Source organism: Solanum pennellii, chromosome 5 (assembly GCF_001406875.1).
Source record: "Solanum pennellii chromosome 5, SPENNV200".
In the NCBI taxonomy this organism is placed as follows: domain Eukaryota; kingdom Viridiplantae; phylum Streptophyta; class Magnoliopsida; order Solanales; family Solanaceae; genus Solanum; species Solanum pennellii.
The window spans coordinates 75458491-75481228 of record NC_028641.1 but is presented as its reverse complement, the minus strand read 5'-3'; the positions used below and the strand labels follow the sequence as shown (position 1 = coordinate 75481228).

At 31.8% G+C, this 22738-nt stretch overlaps 3 protein-coding genes and 2 non-coding genes across 5 annotated transcripts in view; 3 read left to right on the top strand and 2 right to left on the bottom strand.

Annotated features, from left to right (window-relative positions):
• The first annotated feature begins 4124 nt into the window (after positions 1-4124).
• Positions 4125-9425, top strand: LOC107020621 (phytochrome B-like). Its single transcript, XM_015221060.2, has 4 exons — positions 4125-6326; positions 7362-8166; positions 8543-8836; positions 8951-9425. Exons 1-4 carry the CDS (start codon positions 4256-4258, stop codon positions 9150-9152), a joined length of 3372 nt encoding a protein of 1123 aa, XP_015076546.1. The 5' UTR covers positions 4125-4255; the 3' UTR covers positions 9153-9425.
• A 2057-nt stretch (positions 9426-11482) lies between these two features.
• LOC114077412 lies at positions 11483-11574 on the bottom strand. Its single transcript, XR_003578717.1, has one exon. It is a non-coding gene; the product is annotated as a small nucleolar RNA snoR118 (small nucleolar RNA).
• Positions 11575-11700: 126 nt separating this feature from the next.
• On the bottom strand, positions 11701-11776 carry LOC114077400. The gene has a single exon (XR_003578706.1). It is a non-coding gene; the product is annotated as a small nucleolar RNA R66 (small nucleolar RNA).
• Positions 11777-12281: 505 nt separating this feature from the next.
• Positions 12282-14230, top strand: LOC107020926 (zeatin O-xylosyltransferase-like). Its single transcript, XM_015221456.2, has one exon. It carries the CDS (start codon positions 12682-12684, stop codon positions 14089-14091), a length of 1410 nt encoding a protein of 469 aa, XP_015076942.1. The 5' UTR covers positions 12282-12681; the 3' UTR covers positions 14092-14230.
• Positions 14231-18502: 4272 nt separating this feature from the next.
• The window catches only part of LOC107018554 (probable prefoldin subunit 3), a 5866-nt gene continuing 1630 nt past the window's right edge, over positions 18503-22738 (top strand). The window contains exons 1-3 of the mRNA XM_015219062.1: positions 18503-18744; positions 20931-20988; positions 22321-22392. Of these exons, the coding sequence (XP_015074548.1) occupies positions 18596-18744; positions 20931-20988; positions 22321-22392 (279 nt within the window). The 5' untranslated portion in view covers positions 18503-18595. The remainder of the gene's footprint in view (positions 18745-20930; positions 20989-22320; positions 22393-22738) is intronic.

Below are 22738 nucleotides of genomic sequence, written 5' to 3'. Positions count from 1 at the left end.
CGAAAAGTACATCATAAATATGTTTTTAATATATCAGGTGAATAGAGATGGAATCAGTATTAGGAGTTTAGGATTTTTAATTACATTTCCCTTTTTTTTACCAGTACAAATATAGGATCTACGAAAAAGTTACTGGATTCATCTAAAACCTCGAACCCCCACCTAGTTCCACCCTTGCGGAGGTGGTCGATAGATGGGGTCTAGAGGAGACGATGAGCTTGGATTTGTTATTTATTTCTCTACTCGAACTAGAGATTTCCATATTGATTATGTTAGTTCGACAGTTTCACCCTCCAACACAGCTCATCTTCACCCGTACTTGTTAGCTCCCATCCCAGCCACCCCATTATGTAGACGTGGAAAAAGTGATTATTTTGCATATGTATATAAGTTATTCAATCTCCTTTACATAATAATTTTTTTATTTTTAAATTTCTGGCTCTGCCACTGTGTACGGATCGTGAAAAAAGCCTTAAATATGTCATAAAAACTTTGACAAAAGGCTCGTCTATATCATTCATCAAAGTTTGTCTCATATATGTCATTTCTGTTTAAGAAAAGGTCCATCCCTACCATTTTTGTTAACTAAAAATAATTTTCCTTTTGCAAAAAAAATTACAAGGCTAATTATGATTCGGTTACATCATTAATTAAATCATTTTTTATAGAGAAAATGTTCAAATATGTCATCTAAAATTTGAGAAAAAAACTCATATATCTCATGCTTTAAAAGTTTTACTCATTTCTGTCATTTCAATTAACAAATAATTAACATGAAATGAGTCTTTTTTCAAACAAAAATAACAGAAACGAGTCAAACTTTCAACGAATAATATAAATGAGTCTTTCATTAAAATTTAATAACATATTTAAATCTTTTTTTTCAGTTATATAATATATCATTTTAATATTACATTCACTAACACTTTAGGTCAACATTAGTCTCAAACACTTGTAAACCTCAAAACTTTTGTTAGCTAAATTCCAAGATTGACACAAGCAAAATTCATATATCTCGTGCTTCAAAAATTTGACTCATTTCTGTCATTTCAATTAACAAATAATTAACATGAAATGAGTCTTCTTTCAAACAAGAATAACATAAACGAATCAAACTTTCAACGAATAATATAAATTAGTCTTTCATTAAAATTTAATAACATATTTAAATCTTTTTTCCGTTATATAATATATCATTTTAATATTACATCCACTGACACTTTGTCTCAAACACTTTTAAACCTCAAACTTTTGTTAGCTAAATTCCAAGATTGACACAAGCAAAATTCATTTAAGATAAATATAGATAGGGGGTGTCAATAATGGTACTATCTTCACGTGAAGAAAATGTGATCAGAAAGGTACTTGTCCACCACCAATTTACACATCATTTTCACTCCTATTTTCTTCTATCTCTTTTAGGGCCCGTTTGGATAGGCTTAATAAAAGCAGCCTTAAAAAAGTACTTTTGAAAGTGCTGAAACTTATATATAAAATAAGCAGTTATGTGTTTGGATAAAAGTACTGAAGTTGCTATGCCAAACGTGAAAAAGGGAAAAATGGAAGAAAGAGATGTTAGGGTTATGTGGGTAATTTGGAGATTATATTAAAATATTAAAGGCAAAAAGATAAAAATGTGGTCAACTTAAAACAGCTTATAAGCTATAAAAAAAAAAAGCACCCCTACCCCAACTTTTAACTTTTGGCTTAAAATAAGTTTTTTTTAACTTAAAATAAGTTATTTTGAGTATTGTCAAACAGCTAAATAAGTCAAAAATCAGCTTTCAAGTCAGTTTGACCAGCTTTTAAGCTGAGCCAAACAGGCTCTTAATTTTCTCCTTAGAAGCAACATGTGTGAGTCCCATAATATAAGTTTCAAATTCGATCGAATTCAATAAATTCAATGAAAATGTTATATATATATATCAAGAAATTCACTCGATAAATTACTTATATTGAATTCATAAGTTGTCCTGTTTTAAAATCTACAACATGTGAATTTAAATTTTTGGCAAAGCCTATGTGTATTAATAAGGGTAAATGAAAAAAATATTTGAATATTAGTAGTAATTTTGACATAATATATCAAGATTATGTAATTTTATAATATATATGTTAAAAGTCCCAATCGGTAGATAGATGAGAATTTGGTCTCTTTAGGCACATGGTATCAAAGACGACTTATTTCAATTCATTGTTCATCGATGTTAGGCCTCTATTTAGAAGTGTTTCATGCTCCAATTAAGAAATAGTGTGCGGTGGAGTGTTAAGAAGTCTCACATCGATAAAGAAATGAGAATTTAGTCTCTTTCGTGAACTACTTTTGAGGTTGAGTTAGGCTCAAGTGTCATATATTTAACGTATGCAATTATATATGTGTATATGTATAATTAAAAAAACCTAATCATTATTGTTTACACATAGAATTAGCCATACATTAAACTTTTACTTTGAAAACACATACACATATAATTAATTACACATATTTTCATATGCTTGTTAAGATTATGTAATAAGCATTTAAAAACACTTGCTATTGTTTTCTTTTTTTTTTAACATAAATTTGATACACTTGAGCTGATAAAGATTTTATTGAATATGTTATTATCGTTATGCTGAGACGCTTTATAAAAGTAAATTTAAAATTTGAATAGAGAATATGTAATATAAAAAAAAATACTTTATAATATGCTTAAATGACAAGGGGGTAATTCTTCATATCTTTGCACATGGTCAATCTGCAAATGCAGCCAATGAAATGATTTGCTTTTATTACCAAAACAAACATTCAAATTCATTACAACCACAAATATTTCCAACTCATGAAAACAAAATAATAGACTAAATCTAGATGATATTTTTTTTTATATCAAATTTAAATAAACATTAAAAAAAAGGGGAAAAAAAAGAAAAGTTAAAAGGAAGAAAAGGTTCATGAATGAGTCCAAATTATCAGGTTTCTTTTCTTTGAATTTTTGTTCAACTTTTGTTATGTTTTTTTTTTTCTTTTTAGGCCAAATTTATTTGTTTGTATTAGATAGTGTTTTTTTGTTTTGTTTTTTTCATTGCATTTATTCTAAATATAAATAGTTCTACTTTGTAATAAATGGTAAAGAAAAATCTTGCAATAATATTAAGAGGTATATTTATTCATTGACAATTGAAGATTAAAGTAGAGATATATAATATTTAATTTAAATTAAGTAATTGTAAATATATATTGCACTTTTTCATTTATATCAATATTAGGGATAAATTTTTTATTTTTTTAAATAAAAAAAAACCCATAGGAATCAAACAAATAAAAACTACTTTTTGCTTGCTTTACACCTTTTTGCCATTCTTCAATTCAATAGTCACCAAATATACCTAACTAACTACTCCATTACAGTGTAGCATTTTTTTTTCACAATCAATATACTTTTTTTTTTATCTTTATAATAATAATAATAATATATAATAATAATAATAATAGTCGTTCGGGATGACTCAATTGACTTTGAAGATGATTATCCACACTGATGATCCATGATCGATTCTCGCTCAATGTCTTCTGAGTTTATTTTGTCACATAGAGTTTGCCTAGTACAGTTTACATTTCATGTGTGATGCATAAAGTGCTCATCCGAAAAACAGAAATTATGACTTCTGAGTAGAGCTTGTCATATTAGACTTATCTAGTATGATTAAATCCCTTATACGACGCCGATAGTAAATCAAATCACTTAAATTTAATTTAATAATACCAAAGGGTTTTGTATTTTTGATGTATAATAGACTCAATAAGGATCTCCATATTCTCCCCTATTGCTTAAGAATTTTTCATAATCCTCTATACATAATTTTAGAAAAATTCAACTATATATTCTTCGTAATAACATTTTATTATAACAATTAAAAATATTCAAACAACACCACATTTACAGAAAAATTCAATTATATCAATTTGAAATTATTATACAAAGTCACAACCTTCAAATCTAAAATTTACCTTAACGAGTTCTTATCTCACGCACCGAACGAGTTCAACCTTTTATCTTCAAGATAACAACAACTATTTTTTTTTTTTTTGGTATACCAATTCTAGTTGTTAATTAGATAAACATCTATTTAAAGTATATTATTTGTAGTTATTCTATTTTTGTATATATATTTGTCTTGCTTCTCTCTCCTTTTTCCTTCACTATAAGGAAAAAAAATAAAATTGTTGTTGTTCTACAAATATGCAGTAATCTTGTTGTTGAGTGATTCAAAAATGGCTTCTGGGAGTGGAAGTAGAGGAAAACATGATCGTAATCATCATCGGAAAAATCAATCGGAATTTTCAGGTACAAGTAATAATAATACTAATGCATTAAGCAAAGCAGTAGCACAATATACTACTGATGCTAGGTTACATGCTGCATTTGAACAATCTGGAGAATCTGGAAAAAATTTTGATTATTCACAATCTGTTAGAAATAGTACAGAATCTGTAACAGAGCATCAAATTACTGCTTATTTGAATAAAATTCAAAGAGGGGGTCATATTCAGCCTTTTGGTTGTACGATAGCTGTTGATGAGGTGAGTTTTTGTGTTATTGCTTATAGTGAAAATGCATGTGAGATGCTTGATATAATGCCGCAATCAGTTCCAAGTCTTGAGAAGACTGAAATTCTCAAGATTGGAACGGATGTGAGGACCCTTTTTAGTTCTTCGAGTTCTGGTTTGCTTGAAGGTGCTTTTGGGGCACGAGAAATTACGTTGTTGAATCCGATTTGGGTTCATTCGAAGAATTCGGGGAAACCCTTTTATGCGATATTGCATAGGATTGATGTGGGGATTGTGATTGATTTAGAGCCAGCTAGAACAGAGGACCCTGCATTGTCTATTGCTGGAGCTGTGCAATCGCAGAAGCTAGCTGTGAGAGCTATTTCGCTTTTGCAATCGTTACCTGGTGGGGATATTGATCTTTTGTGTGATACTGTTGTTAAGAGTGTGAGGGAGCTTACGGGGTATGATCGGGTGATGGTGTATAAGTTTCATGATGATGAGCATGGGGAGGTCGTGGCGGAGAGTAGAAGATCGGATTTGGAGCCTTATATTGGTTTGCATTATCCAGCTACTGATATTCCACAAGCATCAAGATTCTTGTTTAAGCAGAACAGGGTTAGAATGATTGTGGATTGTACTGCCACCCCTGTGAGGGTTATTCAGGATGAATCACTCATGCAGCCTTTATGTTTAGTTGGCTCAACACTTAGGGCTCCTCATGGTTGTCACCCTCAGTATATGGTCAATATGGGAAATGTTGCGTCGTTAACACTTGCTGTTGTTATAAATGGAAATGATGATGAAGTTGTTGGAGGCCGAAACGCAATGAGATTATGGGGTTTGGTTGTTGGTCACCACAGTTCAGCTCGGTTCATTCCTTTCCCCCTTCGTTATGCCTGTGAATTCCTTATGCAGGCCTTTGGGCTCCAATTAAACATGGAATTACAATTGGCATCGCAGTTGGCTGAAAAGCGTGTTTTGAGGACACAGACAGTGTTGTGTGACATGCTTCTCCGAGACTCACCCACGGGGATTGTTACTCAGAACCCAAGTATTGTCGACCTTGTGAAATGTGATGGGGCTGCTTTGTACTACCAAGGGAGATACTATCCTTTGGGAATTACACCTACTGCAGCCCAAATAAAGGGCATTGTGGAGTGGCTATTAACTTGTCATGTTGACTCAACAGGCCTAAGTACTGATAGTTTGGCTGATGCAGGGTATCCCGAGGCAGCTTCTCTTGGTGCTGCTGTTTGTGGGATGGCTGTTGCTTATGTAACTTCAAAATATTTCCTTTTTTGGTTCCGTTCGCACACTGCGAGCGAGATAAAGTGGGGTGGTGCAAAGCATCATCCAGAAGACAAAGATGATTGGCAGAAAATGCATCCACGTTCTTCCTTTAAGGCATTTTTGGAAGTTGTTAAGAACCGCAGTTTACCATGGGAGAATGCAGAAATGGATGCAATTCACTCTTTGCAGCTTATACTACGTGATTCATTCAAGGATGCAAGTAATTCAAAGTCTATTGTGCGTGTTCAGCTTCGGGAAGAGGGGTTGCAAGGGATGGATGAACTTAGATCTGTTGCCAGAGAAATGGTTAGATTGGTGGAGACTGCTACAGCACCCATATTTGCCGTTGATGTTGAAGGTCGCATAAATGCATGGAATGCTAAAGTTGCCGAGTTGACAGAATTGTCAGTTGAAGAAGCAATAGGGAAGTCGTTGGTTCATGATCTTGTCCATGAAGAATCACAGGGAACTGCTCAGAACCTTCTCCGCAAAGCTTTAAGAGGTTATACCAATCTGCTCTACATTTCTTTCATTCCAGTAAATGCATTTCATTATCTATGGAGTTCCCTTAGGCTGTATTGAGAGATTACTCTCGTCTGCTCTTCTTGGTTTTTAAAAATTTTAGTGGCAAAGACATCACGGGTTCTAGTGATCACTACTTATTCCTCCTGGCGTCAAGCAACAATATGATGGTTGCTTATATGTTTCCATCCATTAAAAGTAATTGAGATCATGTGATTTAGTCTATCGTTTATAGGAAAAAGGATGCGCGGAGGGAAGGGGTTGCATGTTTGGTTTTACGGATAAGAAACTCTTAGCAAGATGTGTTCTTTTTACGTTCATGTTTTGACATTGGCACTTTTAATACATTAAACATGTATTATCCATATTCCTGCGTAAACTAGAGCTTGCAGGTTCATAAAGATATATATACTGCTTCTGATAAGAATTGACTAATTTATAATATCGTAAACATGTGTTTACCCTGCTCTGTCAAAAAATTTAATATTTTATCAACTGTTCACTCCTCTCCTTTTCTTTTGGTTTCAAAAAATCCTATACATTGCCTCCCATACTCTCTGCAAAAGTTTCCACTAATTGGTGCTATTATGTTAGTAGTTCTGAGCCCAAGTTACGGCAGCTCCGGGTGAAAGGGGAGATTCTCACTATGCACTTGGAAGTTAGACTTGAGCACATCTGAAGTGTTGATTAGATTGTGTCATTTATCATGTAACAACTTGTGTCAAAGCTTTCTGATTTAGACATTAGATGAGTTATGTTGGTTGGTCAGTTTCAATGTTGATCAACTCTAGGTGATTTCAGAGCCATGGGTGTATAAAATGAAGTTGCATTTAATATCAGATTCAGGCTAATCATGACACTGGGTGTCAACATTCTTTCTTTAGTGTTTATGTAGCTTGAGTATATTGTACATTGTAATTGAAACTGATTTGTATCCACCCTCTTCGTGTCCCAGCCACCTACAGAAAATGAAAGAGGAGAGAAAAACCTAATATTGTTGCTAAACCAATCACAGGTGAAGAAGATAAGAACATAGAAATAAAGTTAAGGACATTTGGAGCTGAGCAACTGAAGAAGACGGTTTTTGTGGAGGTTAATGCTTGCTCTAACAAAGACTACACAAATAACATTGTTGGTGTCTCCTTCATTGGCCAGGATATTACCGCCCAAAAAGTTGTACTGGACAAATTTGTTCGCATACAAGGTGATTACAAGGCCATTATGCACAGCCCTAATCCTCTGATCCCGCCCATTTTTGTATCAGATGAGAACACGTGTTGCTTTGAGTGGAACACTGCGATGGAAAAACTTAGTGGTTGGAACAAAGAAGAAATCATTGGGAAAATGTTGGTTGGTGAGATTTTTGGCACTTTCTGCCGGCTCAAGGGCCCAGACGACATGACAAAATTCATGATCATGTTGCATAAGGCAATTGGAGGCCAGGAGATAGACAAGTTCCCTTTTTCCTTTTCTGACCGAAATGGAAAATTTGTTCAAGCTCTTTTGACTGCAAACAAGAGAGTCAATGTGGATGGCCAAATTATTGGGGCCTTTTGTTTCTTGCAGATTGCAAGTCCTGAATTGCAGAAAACTCTAATGCAGAGACAACAAGAGAAGACGAGTAACATTCACATGAAAGAGTTGGCTTACATTTGTCGGGAATTAAAGAATCCTCTAAATGGTATACGCTTTACAAATTCATTATTAGAGGCCACAGAATTGACAGAAAACCAGAAGCAGTTTCTGGAAACAAGTGCTGCTTGTGAGAGGCAGATGTCCAAGATCATAAGGGATATTGATCTGGACAATATTGAGGATGGGTAAGTTCATATTCAATTACTTCTTCTATCATCCCAGTTAAATAAATCTGTTAACTATGACACGATATACTCTAGTACAACTTTCAAAGTCCATGTACAAGTGTTTTATGAGTTACATGTTCTAGTGATCACTACTTAATCAGCTTTAATGCAATTGTTGAAGTCAAGAAATCTGGATTAGTTGAATCAGGTGAGGGTGTATACCTGTATGACAGTATATTTCCATGTGAATATCGAAAGTAGATACAAAGACTTCATTTTTTGAACACAGGTTGGTCATTAACCTAGTGTTGCCTAAGCATGTAATGTTAGAACAATTCTCGATTCTTCCTTTCATTCAATTTGTAATGTTTCTTACCATTAAACTTGTAAACAGTTCACTGGAGCTTGAGAAAGGTGAATTTTTTCTTGCGAGTGTGATAGATGCTGTTGTTAGCCAAGTGATGTTATTATTGAGGAAAAGAGGAGTGCAACTTATCCGTGATATTCCAGACGAAATCAAGACATTGAGGGTCTATGGAGATCAAGTCAGAATTCAACAGGTTTTCGCTGATTTCTTACAGATTATGGCAAGCTATGCACCACCCCGGGAAGGGTGGGTAGAAGTCCATCTTCGACCAAGTATAAAGCAAATTTCTGATGGAGTAGCTATAGTACATATCGAGTTCAGGTATCTTCTTCTTCTTCACTTTTCCAGTACTCAAGCTATATCAACATGCTTCGACCTATAAAATGTTAAAACTTGTAGTTTTTATTTGATTTTTTCTGCGTTTTGGTGGAAAAGGATTGTTTGCCCTGGTGAAGGTCTTCCTCCAGAATTGATCCAAGATATGTTCCATAATAGTTTGTGGGTAACTCAACAAGGTCTAGGGCTAAGCATGTGTAGAAGAATCCTACAGCTTATGAATGGTCAAGTCCAGTATATCAGAGAATCAGAAAGATGTTTTTTCCTTATTATCCTTCAACTACCAATGCCTCAAAACTGATTCAATGATAGTTTAACAACAGCTATATTCATCACAAAATGTACATTATGACTGAGCAAGTTTGAGCAACGACTGATACAGGTATTGAATCATCCTTGTGCTGTTGAATAATAATCTCTTGGTTTTTGAAGCATCTACTGTACCAGGACTAAGTTTTAACACCATAGGCTTGATGATATCAAGCTATTCTGATTAGTATCATTCTAACAAAATTTTATACTATGTTTAGACATTGTATGATAATGTGGCAGAATATATGCCTTTTTAAGTAAATTAAGCATTCCCTCCGTTTTATAACAAGTAATTTGATTAGACTTGGCACGAAGTTTATATATAAAAAAGGGAAAATGCACAAGTACCCCCTCAACTATGTCCGAAATTTCAGAGACACACTTATACTATACTAAGGTCCTATTACCCCTGAACTTATTTTATAAGTAATTTTTTACTCCTTTTTAGCTTACGTGGCACTAGTTTGAAAAAAAAAAGTCAATCATCATTAGGTCCACAAGATAGTGTCACGTAGGCTAAAAAGGGGTAAAAAATTATTAATAAAATAAGTTCAGGGGGTTAATAGAACCTTAGTATAGTATAAGTGTGTCTCTGAGATTTCGTGCATAGGTTGAGGGGTACTTGGGCATTATCCCTTATAAAAAACACTATTGAATCTTGTGATTTTAAATTAAAATTAAATCAAATATACAAAATTGTCTTTTAATCTTGTAACCTTAAATATATTAAGTAAAAGGAAAAAGGGTCTGATATACCCCTCAACTTTGTCATTTAGAGTTGATATACCCCTCGTTATAAAAGTGGCTCATATATACCCCTACTTGTAAACAAATGGCTCACATATACCCTTTTCTTCTAACGGAAATGGAAAAAAAATAATTTTAATCTAAATTTTTTATTATTTTTTTCTAAAAAAAATTTAATCCTCGTCAAACATATTTTTTTGACTTTTTTTTGTTTCAATGAATAATTTATAATTATTATTTTGATAATCAAATTTATTTATGTTTCACTAATATTCTTGTAAAACTTATTGTAGATGACCAAATTTTTTCTTCGAATACGAAATTAAATTACAATAACAAAAAAATAGTTTAATTTTTTTTTCTTTAAACTAAGAAATGAAAGAAAAAAACAAAATAAGAATAAGAAACTCAAATAATTATAATAAAAGAAGTCAAAAAATAATTTATGTATGAAAAAAATTAAAATATACCTTGAACTTTGATAGAAGAATCATATATACCCCTAAATAATTTTTTTTTTTAAAATTAGAAGTAACAAATATAAATTTAAAACTAATTTTTTAACTTCCGTTAAATGAAGGGTATATGTGAGCCATTTTGTAACGTCAGGGATATATGTGAGCCGTTTGTATAACGGTAAGGGCATATATGAGCCACTTTTATAACGAGGGGTATATCAGCTCCAAATGACAAAGTTGAGGGGTATATCAGACTCTTTTGTAAAAAATTGAAATTAAATTGTTACCAAAAAAAAATAATAAAGAAGGTAATATTGTCACTTCAAATCATTGGTTGATCAAAGTAAATAGAATTTTGCATTAATAAGAATAGTCATTATTACGAATGTGTACTATTTGGATTAAACCAAAAATCGAATCAAATCAAATTGAATTTTAATTTGAATTGGTTTTTTGTATTCTTGATTTGATTTTGGAATTATAATTTACTTTGTTTGATTTTTTCGTTTGTAGATTTAGAAAAATGAAAAAATCAAATTATATATATATAATCATTTTTAGTTGGAGTTAATTATTTTTGTCTCTTTTTAGTTGTTTTCATTTTGATTTAGTTTATTTTCTTATATTTGAAGATAACCTAATGATATACTTTTAAATATTGCGGTTAACTATATTAAAAAATATATTTAAGAAATTCAATATTACTTTTTGAAAATTGTTATATTTTTAATTATTGACATAACAATTAACCAAACCGAAAAAACTCAAACAAAAAGAAAAAGATAAATCAAACTGAATCAAATTCATATTGGTTTGGATTGAGATATACTTCTTCAAAATCAAAAACTAAAAGTTCAAACCGAATAGTATAAAACATCAAATCAACACAATTAGTTATTATATGATATAGATAATTTAAAAAATAAAGATAATGAATTATAAATTTTACTTTAATATGATAAAAATAATTAGTAAATTTTACATTTAAAAATTCCCAAATCTAGAAATCTTTAGGATAACAATGAGATAAAAATAATTATAATACGAAAAATTTCATATCATATATCCAAACGTCAAACGTCTGCTAAACCAAATTTTCTATTTAAAAAAATAGTGATCAGATATAGCTTTCTAGGCAGCAATTGTGCATCAATATAAACAGTTTTATTAATAAACTGCTCAGAGCCCAGTGCGATCATCATCTCAAAATTAAAAAATAAAAACTCGATACACTAAGCTTTCGTTTATTTTTCAAACTACACAGACTTGGTGTAGCTTTATCAATCATTCAAATCATAGAAAATAAATCAAATAATAAAAAAATGGGGTAAAATCCTCAGAAAAATTGCTTGTAATTTGTCATCAAAATAGAGAATTCAGGTCTCAAAGATTACATGCCATCATAGGAAAAAAAAAACCCCCAAACAAAAAAATTAATATAATTTTAGATTTAACAGGATGTAAATTCACTGCACCTAGTAAAAATTAATACGGGTGAAGCGACTCAACTTTCCTGCAATAAATTTATGCCTTTTTGCATAAAAATGCAGAGAAATAAAACTATATCCTTAATTATTTCAACAGTTTTAATTCAGAGGCAAAACAATAATTCACAACAAAAAAAAATTGGAAAAAATGAAAATAACAAAGAGGAAGAAGAAAAAGTATATAGAATTTAAAGCATTGGAGCTGTACATATACTAACCCAGAGACTGGAATTAGGGTTTTTACTTCATATATTGGGCCAACTACGGCCCATTTATTATGGGCCTAAGAAAGTCATTGGTTATTATCTCGACAAGAATTAGAGGAGTTTATATTTAAATTTGCGTAAATTACATAAATCTCATAGTTTTAATATAAAATTACCATTTATCCCTAGTAAGTTTCTATTCAGTAGTGTATTTTGAAGGCATATATATGTCTACGTGGACACATTACTATTTATAATTTTACATTATTTTTTATGTGTACATAGGCAAATAAATATGTTTAAATTACTGTATTAAATAGTCTAGGGAGGTAATAGGTCCTCACGAAAGTTTAGTACGGAACAATAAATTCGACCGAAATTTTTCAAGACCCTTATTTAGTGATTTTGCTTATTTCAATAGTAAAAACTTATGGTTTATTTGGGATGTCATGAGAGACAGAGAGACCTTACTCCATGTGGTTGCTTTCAAGTGAAGTAATTTTTTATTTCTTTGCAAACCCAAATGCCTACTTAAGGAGTAACTCCTTCTAACTTCTCACTCACTCTCTTATCAAACATTTCCATATCCCCCCAAAAAAAAAAAATTAAGTGTTTTTTCAATGGATAACACTGAGAATATTGCAAACTTGAAGAAAAAATTAGGTGATGAAGTTGTTGTAGTTATGGTTCCATTTCAAACACAAAGTCATCTTGATCCTTTTCTTCAATTTGCTTGCTTAATCTCTTCTTATGGTCTCTCTGTTCATTATCTTAGCCTACCTAGTTATAATCACGATACTAAGACTCGTGCTACCGCGTTAAATCCTTCTGATTTAGCCAACATTCATTTTCATGACCTCGAGATGATTCCTACTCCACTCGACCCTGAAATCCCTAGTGAAGTACCTAAACACTTCCACTTATTCTGGAATGTTACCATGCATCTCCGCGAATCCATTACTTCCTTCTTACATGATATTTCGTCTAAATCAAGACGAATTATCATGATACATGATTGTCTAATGTGTTATAATGTTCAGGATATCTCATCTTTCGATAATGCAGAGTCATACATCTTTAGCCCTGTGATTTCTGCCTTTGGTATGTATTGTGATCACTTATTTCCTCATGTTGGATTGCCTATCCCTATTGAACAACAACTACTTCAAAAGCTACCATCCTCTGAAGGATGGTATTGCGAAGAGATCATGCGAATAGCATCTTTTCAAGTACAGTATATAGGGAGGAGCTCTGCGGGTGATATTCATAATACAAGCAAAGTAATGGAAGGTAGTAATACTTTTATCGACTTGCTTGGAATTGGACAAGATAAGAAGCAATGGGCGATAGGACCGGTTCTCCGGCCTATTAAGAAAGAAAAAAATGGATTCCCCTGTTTGGATTGGTTGGATAAACAACCTCCAAACTCAGTTCTTTACGTATCTTATGATATGCTGACTTCATTTTCTGATGAACAAATTAAGGAGCTAGCGATGGGTTTAGAGCTTAGCAAACAAAAGTTCATATGGTTGATGAATGATCCTGATAATGGAGATATTTATCTCGGGGGAGATCTCAATAGAAAATTTGAGTTTCATGCAGGGTTTGAGGAAAGAGTAAACGGGGTCGGGTTACTAGTTAGAGATTGGGCACCACAAACAGAAATCTTGGCTCATTCATCTATTGGCGGGTTCCTGTGTGCATGTGATTGGGCTTCTTGTGTAGAGACCATTACTATAGGAGTCCCAATAATTGCTTGGCCCACACACTCTGACCATCCAAAAAACGGTTTTTTGTTGACAGAAATGTTGAAAATAGGCCTGGTTATAACGGAATGGGACAAGAAACGCGATGAGATGGTCACTGCATCCACCATTGATAATGTCGTGAGGAAGTTAATGGCATCAGAAGAAGGAGACGAGATTAGAAAAAGAGCAAAAGAATTCGGAGAAGCCGTGAGAAAGTCTACAGTGAAAGGGGGTGTTTCTCAAATGGAGTTAGATTATTTTATCGCGCATATCACTAGATAGATTATTTCTATGCTTTCTTTCAACTCTTTCTGTACTACTATTTTGAGTGTACTTGTGGAATAAGTATTAGACATTGTATGAATAATTTTGCTGTTTCATGTAACAACATTACATGGATATGCTGATATTATCTTGTTAATGCATTTTTTAAAAAAAAAATATATTTTAAAATTATGTTTTTTCCTCTAAAAAGATGAAATTTACTACCTAAATTATCATTAATTATTCACGTGCCATATATTAATTGATTAATTAAAGACAACGACCATTCTATAGCACCTCACAAAAATTTCAACCATTTGAATTTTTAAAGTGTTATTTTAAATATCCTTTTCTATTTTTCTGGGACCCAACGAAATTTGTGGTATATTAAAGCAATATGAAAATAAATAAATATATATATATAGACTTTTTTAAAAAAATTAATTAATATAAATATTACATTATAACATTCATATTAATTAAGGTATAGTTCATATCTTGAGAAATATGTAATTAATATTAAAATACAAAATATGAAAATTTATTATTTCTCTTAGTATGCTGAAATCTATAAATATGAAAAATATTATTTCTTTTAGTATACTGAAATCGATAAATACTCCCTCTCTTTAACTTTTACTTTCCACTTTGATACTTGTTATACCTCTCAATAAATTAAACAATGATAAATATGAATATTATATCATATACAAATAGTATTTGATGTATGATTACAGATATTAAAAAAATAATTTGATAAGTAAAAAAATTAATATTAGAAATAGAATAGAACATTAATATTCAACTATTTGTCTTTTCTTAATAATATTATATATTTATTATAATTTAAATTTACGATATACACTATTTGCTTCGATTTTAAAAAATTTATTTATACAACTCAAAACACTAATATATGACACATGAGGTTAGATTGTCACAATTATTATACAAGAAAGGCAATTGGACCATCTATTTATAGCCCCTCAAAAGAATTTCACTCGTTGAGATTTTGGATATTTTTTAAAAATAATAATTAATATGAAGATTTATCATAAGATTTATTTTAATTGATGTGTAGTACTTTTTAGATGGATTAAGTCATGGACGATCCCTTAAAATTGTTCGCATAATTCACTTAGACACCTCAATTATGATTTATACCTATTGGACACCTCTACTAATTCGGATTTGAACCTTTTGAATACTTTTGTGACAATCAGCTAAACTATGAAATGTGTGTAATACACTTACGATGACGTGGAAAATTGACAAATAAATTACGTACATGTGGCATTTTGATGGGGAAAAAAAAAGAAAAAAGAAAAAATTGAAGTGTTGTCATCACTTTTAAATCCTATTCTTAACCATAGCCCCCTCCTCCACCATAGTTGTCATCACCTTGAAATCCTCTTAACCCACTATTCTGTTTTCAGATCTGTTTTTTTTTAAGTTGAAAATAGCAAATTGCATATACATAAAAATTAGTCAATACATGAACCTACAAAATAGAACCATTTATAATTTTAGATATCAATAAAATCATTGACTAAATAATCATCTAAGCAGATTCGTTTTTTTATTTTAAATTTAATTTGTTAGATATATTTTCGATAAGTAAAATATGGAAGAAGAAATAGAGTAGTCATTGTATGAGTCTATATTTTTTCCCGTAAATAAGATCACAATATCGAACAAATTTAAAGAAAATGGAGAAGGAAATCCTAATGGTGTTTCCATAGTTGAATATGATAGAGGTGAGGGGGAGGGAGGAAGAGAAGGCAAGAGAAAAGAAAAGGGTGGAAGGTGTTGGTGGCAACATTATCGGCGGAAATGGTATTAGTTTTGGAAGAAATGGCTAAGGAAGAAGGAAAAAGGCAGAAGAAAGAGATTTTTTTTTAAAAAAAAATCAAAAATACGTTCTGACGCGCTGAATGGATGTGTATTACACTTTCCTTGCCATATCAGCAAAAAGTGTCAAATAGGTACTTATTCTGAACAATAGAAGTGTTCAATAGGTACCAGTCCTAGTTAAAGTGTTTAATGAATTATGCAGACAACTCTAAGGGGCCGCATATGACTTTAGCCTTTTTAGATATAAGGAAATGATTTGAGAAATATGTAATTAATATTAAGGGTATTATTAAAAAGGATAAGTATTATTTCCTTTTACTTGTATTATATGAAAAAACGATGTAAAAGTTCTATAAATTAAAAAAATTAAAAACTTGAAGTATTTTTGAAAACATATAGAATTGATTGACTCTTAAAATTCTATTCGTGTAATATAACTTTTTTTATTTTTTGAAAAAAGGGTAGTAATTAATTATATTGTCTGAAAAGAATATACTATAAATTCAATATTAGTAATTTAAAATATATTTAAAAAGTCATAGTAATAAACATTTAGACGACTCTCCAACTTTTCGTATTACTAAATCCATGTCAACTTGATGCACATTTTAATTTTTTTAAATTAATTTTGTATTTTATCAAATTAATCTTATTAATCATGTTTTGAAATCATAACTTTAACATACATATATATATATTGTAATACCAAGGTGAGGATAACTTAGTGAAAAAAAATAAAACATCTATTCACAACTCAGGAATCACGTTTTGGCACAAAATAGTCTCAATTATTTGAGTGTAGTAGGTGATTTCATAATGTATTTATTTCTAATTTACTTCGTTCATTTTTATTTGTCACATTTTGATTTAGCACATTATTAAGAAAATAATTATTAATATACTATTTTACCAAACTATTCCTATTAAATCATGTTATAATATTAAGTCTTGGAAAATTATTTGAAAAAAGAGTATTTATTGCTTAGGAAAAACATAGAAAAATATAATTGATTTTTCTTGATATGTCAAAAATAATAAATAAAGATAAACGGAGAGAATAATTAACATGATCAACAATCTCTAAAAATCTAGATCTCAAAATACTTCGAAAATGGAGTCCTTCATTAATTTAATATGATCATCATTACCCATACTTCCACACCTAACACTAAATATTCTTTTTTGTTTGATTAAATATGAGAAGTTATCTTGGATTAGTTATTTCTTTCACTATATTTCGTAATTTATTCTATTATTTTAGTATAAATGGTAGGATAAATAATTTAATACTTCTAATAAAATAAAAAATAAAAAATAATGGAAAATTTGCACATATCTCGTTAGTTTAGTAGTAGTTGATTACTTAAATATAATCTAGTTTGCAATATCACGTATCTTACAAGATTTTGGTTTCTTCAGATATGTCCAGATACATGTGATCAAATTAATGTATAATTTGTTCGAAATACATTATATTCAAGTGGATTCATATGTATTTGTTATTCAAAGAAAATCTCACTCGCCTCTCTCTCTCATCTTGCTCACCATTCTTTGGTATGAATCACTCCAGATACATACATATACATATATCTAGTGTTATTCATATGTATATACAGTACATATGAATCTCGCTCGATTCCCTCTCCTATCTTACTTATTTATTTCTCTATTATAGTGTATCTGACAACAAAAATACATATATCAAAATTATAATATCTTAAATTGCATACAAAACGACTTCTCAGTGTACAAAAATATTTCCCCATAGTTATCCCTCCCAACTAAATGGGCTTCCTTTCACATTTGAATTAGCCCAATCTCCAAACTTGGCCCAACACTATCTTCAATCATCACCACTTTTAACCCCTAGTGTATGTGACCTATTTATTTCCTTTCTTTTTTTGTTCACTAAACCATCAACTAGATCCAAAACAAAGAGGTATCTTGGCATTTCCACTTTCCAAAAGAAAAAAAGAAAATTAGAATATAGCTCGAGTCGCGAGTCGCTTTTGATAAGAAATGTTTTACCTTTAAAACGAAAATTATTAAAAAAATTTCAATTCTTAAATAATCTTATCAAATGAATAAACTATAGTTCGTAAACAAGATATCAGAAATCTTAAAGTGTTACATTAACATATTATATATCTACGTTACATGTTCCTCTTATAAATAAACATTTATGATTATAAACTTTCAAATATATATAATTTTATTTAAAAAATCACTAGTAAACAATAGTAACAATTAGTGATTTTTCAATATAATCATTTTATATGATACGATCAATTTTTTCTCATTGAGCGGACCATGAATTATTGTTTCAAAATTTAAAACAATGAATCTTTTATCACAAAATATAAACTTGTGAGTCCAGTTTTATACTTATTTATTTTTTAAAAAATTACATATATATACATGTATAATTTTATTTTTAAAGAATTTGAGATTTAAAATTGTAATCCTAAATTACATATTTAAAATTACAAATATGAAACCTATTGTGTGGAATAATTACCATTTGGTCAAAATTTGTTCAATACATGCGGCGTCGTTTCGTCAATTAGCCGAACCTAACGACGTCGTTCCATATTGTGCTTCTTCTTGTTCTTCACTACTGAAGCGAAATTATTTTCGAATCTATCAGAGTGAAGTAGCTTTGACGGCGATGGCGGCGGCGGCGGAGTGTTCGTCATACACCGGCGAAGTGACGGAGAGAAGAGGTATACCGGCGGCATCATTCGTGCAAGACGTTCAGTCTTATCTCAGCCAATCTGGTCTCGATGTTAACTCTGCTCTTGCATTCCTACAAGAAAGGTCCGTTTTCGATTTTTGTATGATGATGATTTGAAACGAGCTTAAATGAACATGTGAGGATTTATATAGCCGATCCTAACTTATTTCGGACTTAGGCATAGTAATTGTTGTTGGTAAGAAATGTTTTGCCCAATTCATGGTGTCTAGGTCAGCTTGTTCGCATCTAGATACCAAGTAACTATGTCCACAAAGGCAATCAATTAGCGTTTGATTTGAATCTGCGACCTCATGGTGCTAAATCCACTTTACTGACGACTAAACCACACCCTTGAGTGCATGAGTCATCATATATTGAAAGAGATTTTTCAGTTATATTAATTGGAAATTGGTTATTCACCAAGTATAGTTTCAGTCTTCAGGATATTGTATTGTTGGGAGTTCTGTTATTCTATGAATGTTGAACCTTGCTGATATTTAACTTTTATCCAAACCGAAGGTGAAATAGTTGGCAAAGATTAGACCTTTAGTGACGTTGATGCTATATCAACTCAACAACAACAATATTACCGGTGTAATCCCACAAGTGGGGTTTGAGGAGGATAGTGTGTACGCAGACCTTATACGTATTGTAGGAGGTAGAGAGTTTGTTTTGCGATAGACCTTTGGTTCAAGGAAAAGTCAGCATGTGGAAAAAAAATAATCAACAAGAGTAGATGTTATATTGACTCGTTTTAAAGAAAGCATTGTAGTAAATGGTTAGTAGGACCTTGACCGATAGATTCTCTGTTCTTTGTCAGTCTCTCACTAAATTCTGATGGAGTCCTTGTACTTGGGGCTGCTGAGAAATCTAAAGCAATATGTTGTTTTGGAGATTAAACTTATATGAGCAGGTTTGGATTTGATAACCGTTGGAATGAAATTGCAGGTTTGGTTGTGTAAGTTTGTTGAATGATAATGAAAAAATGAAAAAACTGATTAGGCCTTGGTAATACTATTACGCTTATAAGTATTTATAAAAAAAAATGAACTTTATCAAAAAAATCCTATTAACTTATAAGTAGGGTAACTGATTAGGCCTTGGAAATTCTATTGCACTTATAAGTAGGGTGAGGTCTTATTTAAGTGCAAAGAATAAAGAGGACAAGAAGCAGAGAAGGAAATGATGAGAGAAAAAGGAGGGACAATAGACCACTACAGCTTTACAAACCATAGATCAAATCTTATGCAATCAGATCCTTAAATCCATTCTTGACTAAATAACGTCAATTTTTTCCTTTTTCTCGGGCTGACTTCACCTAGACAAGTAGATGCTTATCTAGTTCCGTTGAGGCCGTTGATTTTGCGAAGGCCCGAGGTCCCCATCCTCGGGCTGAGAAGTGTCCACATGAGTTCATTCAGGTGTTTACACATTATTGAACTTTCTCCTGAGCTGCAGGACGAAGATCTTTCTATTAATAAATAGGAATGAGTGTTCGATATAGGCGATGGGATCCATCTGCTCTTTTTTAGGGGAGCACTGAAATGCAACTTCGATTGGATGTGTTCCCAAAGCGATCACTATCCTTCCCTTGCTTTCTTCACCAGTATGACTACAAATATGAAAAGTGTGTGTACTTCTGTTTGCAATGACTGGAATTTGTGGTTATTCAGTATATGTGCTGTTCTATTATCAAAGTCCCATAGTCTTTATGTCCTCCTATCGTTCTACTGAGTCTCTAGAAGTCCTTCCCAAAAAAAAATGTTGGTAGTTTTGAACTTATAATAACTTCTTTGCATATGCTTTCTTGTATCATCTATTCAGCGTCGTAAAAACAAATTTAGCATGGTGTGCATGCTCTTAATTGCGTAAAAGTTCAATAAAAGCAAGATGACAGAAGTTTGACTTAAAATACCTCTGAGTTCGGTTGATCAATTAATACATATTTGGCATCATTGCATGTTGTGTTCTACTTGTCTTTCAGAAGCAAATCAAAGAAGTTATATCTTTTTACCGAAAAAATAGAAATGAACTCTGCTTTTGTTTCAATCCTATGATTTTTCGCGTATAATACAGTCTTAACATAGAACTCATGTAACAAAAGCTTTATGAATGGTATCTCATGCATTCTGTTAACTATTTCTGTTACTAATAAATCATAAGCTCCAGATTAGATACGAGAACAGACTAATTAGTCCTGCCTTAGAAATTCTAATCAGTGGTTACTTTACTTATGGTCTCCTTTTGTTTATATGTTCTTCGTTTGCAGACTTCAGCAGTACCGAGTGGTTGAAATGAAACTTCTGGCCCAGCAGAGGGATCTTCAGGTACACTGTTTTTGTTTAATTTCACAGTATTCATCCCTATTTAAGTAATTCCTAATATTTACTTCTTTGGTTTGACTTGTACTTTGAATTGAGAGGGTCATAATGCAATTCAAAAGAGAAGATGTTGTTATGTCACTCTGGCCCTTTGTTGATTCTTCCGTAAGGTGGACGGAAATTAGGGAATTGTACTTTTGACTTTGCATCTAGTGCTGCGATTCCCGAGATGAAAAGTCTTAAAGCTGAGATAGTCCTCCCATGTCATTGAAAGAAATCAAAATAGAATTTACATTTAGAATGTGCATTTGGAATCTATTGCTCATGCAGAAGCCATGTATAGGATACTCTTCTTAGCACATGCCCAAACTTAGTTGTAATGGGACCAACATATGAGGGTTACAGTTTCGTCACTCTTCAGAGTAATGACTTTTTACAGCAACATTTCCTCAATCCCAAGCTAGTTGGGGTCGACTACATGAATCCTCAAAATATAGAAGCCTAAGCCTTTTTACAATTTCCTTTATTATATATAGGTTTCTCCACATTTTGAAGCTGTCAGTACGGGTTTTTTTAAACTTAATTCTTGATTCATTTTTAGAATTCGATAACAGAAGGGAATTTGTTTGTTGACATGTAGAGGTTGAATTCATATCATAAGATTGCCACAGAGGGGAGAATACCTGCCCAATACAAAAAGACCATTGAAATATGGACCGGTTAGGTTAATGTATACAGAAGAAGTTCCATCACAAGGGAATTTGTTTGTTGACATGTAGAGGTTGAATTCATATCATAGGATTGCCACAGAGGGGGGAATACCTGCCCAATACAAAAAGACCATTGAAATATGGACAGGTTAGGTTAATGTATACAGAAGAAGTTCCATCCAAATATTTAAACATCACTATTGCCACGTATGAAGCATTATTGATCTACCAACCAAAAACGAAGATTTAAAAGCTGGAAGTTGCCTTTCCTCTGAAAGTGCTGTCTCTTTCTCTTTGTCCGAATGCACCAAATATGCATAGCGAACAGTTTCCAACTATAGTGGTGTAAAGGAACTGTTACATCTTATGCATACAAGTTTATAGAATTGGGAGTGTCCTCTTAATCCAGCCTGCTAAATATAGATTGCGTCATACATTTTTGACAATTTTCATTTCCGCCATTTATAAGTTGCTGTTTAGATGCTGTATTGCTCAAATCCTTGAATTTTACATGTTTGACATAGTCTAAGTCATTCTGAGAGTTTCTCTTTTAAACTGCTTGATGTTTTTATAATGTTATCTTTGCTAACAAGTGGACAATTGACTACTACTCCTTCACTCAATGCAGGCAAAGATTCCTGACATAGAGAAATGCTTGGATATAGTTGCTACTTTGCAAGCTAAGAAGGACAGCAGTGAGGTTTGTCCCAGTGCTGCATGTTTTTCCGATGAATGGAACTTTACTGAAGCACTCTTAGACATTTTCATTTTAGTTGAATCTTGATTAGTAGACTATTTTCCTATTTTATTTAACTAGGTCTGTAATTTGATTGTGAGAAAGCATTAAGTTTTCAATTCAAAAATCGTATTTATATGATATATGTGAGAAAGCATTAAGCCCATTGCTTACACTTCATTACTTTAAGTAGTTGAATTGTGAGTTTTAAATGGGTAATTGCTTAAACAAAAGTCAGACAGGGTTTTGATCTCTCGACTCTCTACCCCTGATTTACTTCACTAATAACTTCCAGCCAATGACCTGTCCC